Source organism: Rhodamnia argentea, chromosome 7, assembly GCF_020921035.1.
Source record: "Rhodamnia argentea isolate NSW1041297 chromosome 7, ASM2092103v1, whole genome shotgun sequence".
NCBI lineage: Eukaryota > Viridiplantae > Streptophyta > Magnoliopsida > Myrtales > Myrtaceae > Rhodamnia > Rhodamnia argentea.
Window position 1 is genome coordinate 8,471,535 of NC_063156.1, and position 8,863 is coordinate 8,480,397.

The following is an 8,863-nucleotide window of genomic DNA, read 5'->3' on the forward strand; positions in this document are numbered from 1 at the left end:
GATTTAAAATCTTTAAATGTATTCCCTTTATATAAATTCTATAGAATAAAACGAGTCATATATTCTTTACATATATTTGATCTTCATTCACCTATTAACTTAAGTTTTCGTAGTTATACATTTTAACACGGTATCAGAGCTAGTTCTGCCTCATCTTATTTCACATGTGCAACCTCTCTCTCTTCAATCAGCTCCTCCATGAAAAATGCCAAATTCATAGGATACCCTTTCTTGAGCGAAGAATTTATGAGACCCCTAGGATCCTTCCTCGCTATGTCTCCATTTTAGCACCCTCTTGATGGCCATGGATACCAACTCATTTCCGTTCTTGCCATCTTCAGCAACTTTCCTTCCAAACAAGAGCTCTCTCGCATTTCAAAAATTTTTTAACTCCCGAATCTAGCCATAAGATTTTGGTGATTTGGGGAGAGAGAGAGAGAGAGAGAGTGGGCAAATTCAATTTTTCCCTAATTCCCAATCTCAGTTCATTTTATTCAAGTTTGGCTTCCTCATAATGCCGTCATTTAAAGAGGGATCAACGCCAGACGTGCAGCTAGCCACGCATGTTTCCACGTCATAGTTCAACGAGTATGCTAGACAAATACACAAGCTAAATGAGGGTAGATTTGTCTTGGTATACCAGTTTAATATTTTTTTACGACATATAATTTAGAGGTAAATATATCATGGATAGGCCGATTTGGAATATTTTATAGTATTATCCTTGACTATAAATTACTTTCCATGATAACAATGCATCGAAAAGGGGAAAACTACATCCTTATCCAACTCTACCAACTCTCTCTTCTATCAAATGCCAACGTCCATTTTGACCAGCCTAATCATCTCATCATGTAGTGTCAAATTATTCTAATTCCTTTTTTGCGATCGGCCGGTCGCTCGCTCCTACTCCTCCAATGGTTTCTCAAGATCTGGACACTTTACATGTCTGCCACGTGGTTTTTTCCCTCTCTGTAAAACCTACATTTGCATAAAAAGGAAAGGAAAAATAAAAGGACCAAAAAAAAACCCATGAAACTTCCAGGAAGATTCATGCAGCACTTTCCCCAAAAATACCTCACAAACCATGTATATATCTCCACCCACAACACTAACACAACACACAGACTCGCACCAAAACCACTGTTTCATAGCCATCCTATATCCACACATTTGCTCGGATCGACGGACGGTTCTCCTCAGAATGCTGAACGATTCGCAAAACGAGGGCTCATCGAGAATGGTGGCGCCGGCAGCCTCAAGGGTCGAGCAAGGGAGATAAGGCCTGGCTGCACTGCGGACAACATGTCGTCGTCATCACTGCACAAGAAGTCCAACCTCTCTCGAAGGTCCCATGCGGGTCCCTCTGGAGTCTCCTCACCAATCTCCAGTAAGTCCTCCTCGGGACCAAGCTCGCTGTCCTCTTCCTGGCCATCCCCCTCGCCATTGTCGCCAAGGTTTAATGCTTCGGAAGAGTAAGCCCCGAGGACAAAACAGAAATGGAAAAAGAGAGAGGAAAACCGAACTGCACCATGGTTGGGTTGCGTTCAGTTCAGTTCGGGTAGTTATTCGGTTCAGTTCATGTGTACACCCTAACGATTCGGTTCGATTTTTTATTGGCGTATGAATAAACAGAACCTATGTTTCAGAAGACAGTAATTGACAATCCTCATGACAAATATGAGTGCAATCCTGAGCGCAATGTATCCCAAAATGTTTAAATCCACAACAGTGTACCTCTCTAAAATGTGTCCACTCAATTTAAGCTGGGACGTTTCGACCAAAAATAAATAAATAAATAAAGCTGGGACGAAAGCAATTAGACAATGTTTTAATCATGTCCCAGCCATTAGACATCTTTTTCACCATCAGATCCATTTTCACATGATGTATATTAATGTCAACCTGTATTTTGACAAACCTCATCACGCATAGAAGACTACACAACAAGAAAATGCAGACTGAAAAGGAAAGATCGCTTCTGCAATATACGATCTTGAATATCATCAGGTAGCATCAAGATGGATCATTGAGGAAATGAGCCAATGCTTTTTCAGAGTCGTTATCATATGTGACCAAGACTTCCGCAACACCACTAGACGAAAACCCCATTTTCCGCAAAAGAGTGTTACCCACTTACGAATTCCCGAACCTAGATAGCTAAAGATGAAGCAATTTATAAGAGTCAAATTAGATGGCGGGTGCACCCATCACATGCTTGCAAGAGGCGGGATGTCTATGCATTGGCGGGCTTAATTATGTAATTGCGCCATTGGATAATTTGGACCCTAAGATTCTAATGGAAGAATGTGCCTTTATAATGCCCCGGTATCGAAAGATCTAAACAAATATGAAAGACGGTTGATTAGCCTTCTAGAAAGATGGGAAAAAACTACCTTCACAGGAGTGTCCCTGTAATTTGCAACTGCCAAAGAAACAGCTTCAGGACTAAGCCCGGATGCAATGTATTTACTAACAACTGGATTGCCACCACGACCCTAGGTTGGAATATGAAAAAGATAAATAAACAATAACCAATGTTTAAGCAGAAAAGGCTAAGTTTCTCAAAGCTAAGCATGTCTATATAGGAGGTTGAACTCATTAGGAGATACATCACTAGAACCTAATCATCAGATATCCAATATATGGAACAAGACAGATTACCAAATAGATCAAGTTCTTTTAGTATTCCCACATAATCATAGAAGTCTATTGATTTTTCTTCAACTATTTAGCATTTTCCTCGACAAAAATTAACTGTCCAGAAGTTAGGTAATGAGAAAGACCGACTTCTTTCAGGCTTAACCTGAAAACCTATAGCAGTTAGATAAAACAGTTGCAGGAAACATCCATAATATAGCAACTTCATATAGCTAAACTTCAGAAAAGGACTGCATACTGATTGAGTTGGCTTGGTGGTTCGTGATGGAAGATCTTCCATGGCAAGCCTGCTCCAGTTCTCGCTTTCTTTCTCTGCCTAAGCTCAAATTTTTCTCTCAAAGTCAAAGTCAAACTGGAAGCTGCTTTGACTTCTCTCTCCAATTTGTGGAGAAAGACGGGGCTATAAGGAGAATCAGACACATTCTGATACGTAAGAATGAGACAATTATATGTCTAAAACCAGACTAGAATCACAACTAGCATGGAAGCAGGACAGACTGCAGAAGGATACGAAGAGATAGCAGGTCCAAATTCCACATACTTAAATATTCAGCTGACCAAATCCAATTTATAAGGTCCAATTACTATGCAAATAAGGATGGAGCCAAGAAATTACTCAGAAGCAAAAGGACTAGAACAACACTTGCATACAACCCGCTCTTAGAGACACACTAAGCTCCAGGAAAATGTCTTGCACAAAAGACAGGAACTGTACTCACGCTGTCGCACTCTGTATAGGTGAGAGTAAACTCCATGGTTATTATAATCTAAAAGGAACAAAAAATTCCACGGGCAACCTATGTCCATAGTATTAATCAAGTTGAAACTCTTCCCAGTTTATAAACAATGATGTCATCACGACCAATTTTAACAGGTGAAAGCACATTCTCCAGTATAGAGGGGAAATAGTAGTGAAGGCAGAAAAGGTGACATTATCTACTTTTCACTTGATAACAAGCCCATAAACCCATCTAAAGATTGTCAAACAGTCGGTCATCACTTAGCTCTTCATTTACATGCAGTGGGAAGACTTTTGGCACATCATAATTGAGAGCATAACTTCCTGGTTCATTTTGATGGTCACACATTGATAAGGAATAAAACAAACAAAGCAAGCCTATCATGCAGCTTTCGCATAATTCTGTGTACAAAGGATATCCAGAGAAGTTTTCGGACAGCAACAGTAAATGTAAATCAACCTCGCATGATCAATAGTAAGTAACCCTATGGATCTCTAACTGCGACCAGGGGCACACCACAACAACATCAACCATACCATGCAAGAAAAATAAAAATAAAACTCACCGGAGGAGGTATCCTGTACTCTGGCAATATAGCAACCCTGACGCCCAATCCTGCTGCTAAACTGCCAAAACTAAGCAAAAGAGAAAGGTACAGTCAGAATTTGCGCGGAAAGGATCAACTGAACATCAGTCAAAAGCAGAAGTGAACAGTTCATTTTGATCCAAGGACAACGAAAAGGCAAAATCTCAGCTAATCCGTCGAATCCAATCAAATCACCAATAGCATCATAAACCAATTCAACAACTTCTTTAACAGCCGGAGAGAGAGAGAGAGAGAGAGAGAGAGAGGCGCGTGTGAGCTTACAGGATGAGGTAGAAGGAGGATGAGCGGTCTGGTGATAGGGGGAGGGATGGGTAGCGGAGGCATGTGGCTGAGCCGCCACCTTGGGGTACACAGAGTGTCTGTACATCGGTGACTGAGGTGCTGAAGACGATGTAGACGAGATGGTCCTGTACAGTGGATACTGCGCATTGTTCTTGATATCGAAGTCCATCTGAAGACAAGGAAGAAGAAGAAGACGAGGAGGAGGAGAAGAGGAACGGTCTGATGGGATCGTTGGGGAAGGAGACGACAAAATGAAAATTGGGAGATGGGACGCAAAGAAACAAAAGAATAATAAAAAAGGCAAAAAGAAACCGAACTATAAAAATTAGAAATTAAATAAAATGGAGAAGCATTTAAACAGGTAGGAAGCCACTCCAAACTCCAACCAATACTGGACCGGAACACGCTCCCAACTTATGCAGAAGAAATTAAATCTTTTCACTTTCATTTTGTCTAGGTTAACATCTGCAAATGAAGTAGGTTAGCCATCAATACATGTCAAGCTTCTGACAAGCACCCGTCATCACTCGAAAACTTTAGTCAACACCTCCTATACTACAATAGCCGTCTAGCATAAGAACCCACAACATAAAACAGGGAGGTTCTTATATATACAAGAGCAGATTCACAGATATACAACCAAAAGCATGGAGATCAGATGATCAACGATTCACGAGCAAACCAGAGAGGGTGTTGTCCAGTTCCTTGGATTCCATGCTTCTGCTCTTACATGGAAAGAACAGCTCCCATTGACGTATGCATTTACAGCCCAAAATACTCATGACTTACTGAAGTATGTTGCTCGAGTTCAGAACATCCTACAGAGGAAGCTTCCGTGGTACAAGACACACCCTTGGACACGATTCGGCTTGTTTCGATTTCGATGCTCCTTTGAACCATATCTTGTAGCAACTTTTTGGCTGTTTCAGGGGCTTTATCAGCTCCATCGACCCTAGTAGCAATGTCATAAACAATTTTCTCCAAAACAGAGGAGGCCAATCTCTTGTCTTGTGGCGACTCCCGCAGCAGATCCAAAAGTGCGCGGGATCTCTCTTGAGCTTCTGGAGTACCTTCAACAGTCAACTTTAGAAGCCCTGGAATTGCACCCTCATTCAGAATAAGCACTCTGTACTTACTTCGGCAGCTCAGGCATAACGTAAGTAAAGCCCCCACCGCATGCTCCATGCTAACTGGAGAACCATCTTCAATTGTTTCCACTAAGGTTAAAATCCCACCATTTGAGCTTGCAATGGCCGTTCTACCTTCATCAGAATTTGAAAGTATTTCCAGCAAAGCACTAGCTTTCTCAGCAAACTTGGAATGCTTCCTACATTCCTTGAGAAGATTAATTAGAGCTGGCACTGCTGCAGCATCAAGACATGCTGTGGCACTTTCTTTGCAGGTGAAGAGATTATGCAAGGCAGTAACTGCATCAACTCTACCTTGGACACTTCCAGAGCCGAGAATTTGCACTAGAAGAGGTGCTGCTCCAGAAGCCAGAATGGTTGGCTTGTTTGGTGTAGCAGTGGAGAGTGTTAAAATAGCCGCTGTAGCTAGTTCCCTTAGGCTGCCATTATGTATCTTAAGGAGCTCTACAAGAGGGGGCACTGCACCATCGGCCACTATCTTGATCTTGTTTCTGAAAATATAACAACATAGTATTTTGCATGAGAAAATCTCCATTATGCGCAGTTAAAAGAATCTTCTTGGAGAATTAAGTATGAAAACTTTGCAAACAATAGTGCAACCTCCAAAATGCGTGGCATATGCCAAAGATATCAACCTACAACCTATCAATTCATAAGAATGTCCTTATCTTCTTAGCTGCCCATTTCTCGTAAAAACAGTCCTCACATACTTGGTATAAAATATAACTACAATCTTTACCGCTATAAAATTGGATCTACCGCTTAGACTAAGAGTATGGTAGTCTATAGATGAGAATTATCAGTCAAATTTCAGGATTCAGGCAGAACTCATTTGAAGGGTGGAATAGGAAAGGATATTAAATCGATCTTCCAGCCAAGATAAAGAATATCCCGTAGCCTCAAGCTTGAGAGATTAATTTCATCAAGCAACAGCTCAAGAACCATAATTGACAGAGAGAGCATCATATAACTCAGTTGGTTCATCACAGGTGAAACAATAAAAATCTGATTGACGGACCAAGACTTCAGGTAATTAGCAAATTAATCATCATCACAGATTTCAAACGTACAACTAAGACACAAGAATAGTAAAGGTGAATATAGGTGACAATCTCAGCAACAATTTCTCTGCAACGAGCATCTCTTAATACCAAACAACAATGATTGCCTCTAACAGTATACTATATATCAGGCGAATCACATTTTCTTCCTCCAAAAGTTTGAATTTTTGCCTTGCTCTCATACTTCAACGCACTTCTCCTACAAATCCATCAAAGTAACTCCACCACCATCAATCTAACCTCAGTATCTTAGGATTCCATTCTTATCATGAGGAAAAACACCCTACTAAGCAAAGAAACTTCTAAACAATCATATCCCTGTATGTCCCTCAAATCTCCTGCTAGAAGTTCATATCAATACATCATGGATCTTCAATCTGCTCCGCCAGAAAGGAAGAAAAGGAAGCAAGAGAAACAACAGGCCCAATTAAACGGAGTCAATCGCAACTCCATCCAACTTCATCATCAAAAATTCACTACCTATTCCTAAGACCCACCACTCAAATTTCCTCTCTTAAGCTCAACTGGTCAATGAATCTTCCTGAATTATATAATTCAACCTCGAATCTTTCATGCACGGCATCCTGACTTAAACCTCTCTTCATCTCTCACAAACAGAAAAGTGATATCAATACACAGCCGAAAACCGGAAGCACTATGCAATTCTACAGCAGAGAGCTCAAAAACCTAAAATGAATCACCAGAGAGAGGGGGAGAGAGAGAGAGACCGTTCGTTCCTGGCGGCGAGATTGAGGAGCGCGAGGAGCGAGGCCTCGCGCGCCTCGTCGTTCGGGGAGAAGAGCATGAGGACCAGCGGCTGGACGACTCCGGCGGCGGCGAACCTCGACCTCGTCTTGAGCGACGACGACGGGGACGAGGACGACGACGCCGAATCCCTGACAGCCTTCCTGATGTCCCTGGCGGCCTGGATTTTGGTCTGGAGATCTCCGCTGATCAACCGCCCCGACACTTCCTGTATCAACAGGTTGCTACGGCTGTGGCTCCTCTGCTGCTTCCACACGATCACGTCGCCTCTCGCTCTGTCTCCTCCTCCTCCCTCCTCCTCGCCCTCCTTCTTCTTCGTCTTCGACCACCGCATCGTCTTCCTCTAACATTTTTTCTGTTTCTCCTTCCTCCGCCGTTCTGCGCTTCTCTCTCTCTCTCTCTCTCTCTCTCTCTCTAGAAGGACCGGCTCCGAGCTCCCTCTTTCTCTCTCTTAGTCGTTGATTTGATGCTGGTGACGAGACGACCACCGCCGCCGGAGTTTCTACGACGGGCTAATCTATTAAATTTATTTTTTGTTTTATTTTCCTTTTCCGGTTTGTTTATCTGGATAATGGAATTTTGTCAGAAATAAAGCTTTTTTTTTTCCAGAGCAATTATTTAAATGAGGAGAATTTGGCATAATTGTATTTGATATTTTGAGCTTTGGAAGAGTTATACTTTTGCATCTTGGATCAATATGGCTGCTTTTTTTTTTTTTTTTCCTAAGGAATTTTGCTCATAGGTGTCTACTTTGTGCTAGGGAATTGCAGATTCAGTCTTCGTCGAGCAATATTTAAATCAAATCTTAATCATTTCAACTGAACCAATATTGTGAGAGAAAATTCGTAACCAAATTTTTGCTCAAGTTTCGATTGAAATATCTGATAAAGCGGTCTAAACATCGACAATTATTCTACTTAGGGTGCCGTCGGTGTGATTGAATTGTCGCGTCATTATTTTTTTTTTTTAATTTTTTTTTGCTTTTTTTCCATTCTTTTCCACATCCTCCTAGTTGATTGAGCCATGCTACTCAAGTCCCCATCGACCGCTTCTCCATCATTGTATCAACCTGAAAGTGGTCTCATCGACGTTGCGCCTCCTTGCGGCTGCCCCCTCACCCTCTCCTATGTCAATGATTGTGGGGGGCTAAGTAGTACCAACATCGACACGCGACACAACAGGATATGACACGACATGTCATTTTCTCTAAAAATAAAGAATTCTGACACATTGGGACGCGTTATATATTATATATCTATTTTTATATATACATAATTAATTATCATGTATATATAAAAATATCGGCAATGAATTTCTTCTTTTTCTTTTGTTAGGCATTCACGATTAGATTTTTTTTTGGTTGGCTGGGTAAATTAATTTTGGGGTTGCTAGGTATATGACTTAAGCATATATATTTTTGATAAATTTATATTTTAACTCTTAATTTATTGAAAATTGTAAAATTATCTTATGCATGTCGAAACAGCACGTCAAGATACTGGACTTGTGGAAGTTGCAAGCGGGAATGGGTTGGCAATGCTCCACCTTCTATGTTGCAAACAAAAAAAAAGCTTGGTGGGGGGTAGGGATGAAATGCGA

The 8,863-nt window shown here is 41.2% G+C and overlaps 2 protein-coding genes across 2 annotated transcripts; both read right to left on the bottom strand.

The window, feature by feature from the left end:
- Positions 1–1,809: 1,809 nt before the first annotated feature.
- Positions 1,810–4,610, bottom strand: LOC115752479. The gene is made up of 5 exons (XM_030690683.2): positions 4,270–4,610; positions 3,967–4,022; positions 2,900–3,084; positions 2,397–2,498; positions 1,810–2,152 (listed from the first exon to the last, which is right to left on the bottom strand). Exons 1-4 carry the CDS (start codon positions 4,457–4,459, stop codon positions 2,399–2,401), a joined length of 531 nt encoding a protein of 176 aa, XP_030546543.2. The 5' UTR covers positions 4,460–4,610; the 3' UTR covers positions 1,810–2,152; positions 2,397–2,398.
- Positions 4,611–4,754: 144 nt separating this feature from the next.
- LOC115752498 (U-box domain-containing protein 3) lies at positions 4,755–7,687 on the bottom strand. The gene is made up of 2 exons (XM_030690708.2): positions 7,228–7,687; positions 4,755–5,929 (listed from the first exon to the last, which is right to left on the bottom strand). Exons 1-2 carry the CDS (start codon positions 7,596–7,598, stop codon positions 5,053–5,055), a joined length of 1,248 nt encoding a protein of 415 aa, XP_030546568.2. The 5' UTR covers positions 7,599–7,687; the 3' UTR covers positions 4,755–5,052.
- Positions 7,688–8,863: the final 1,176 nt, after the last annotated feature.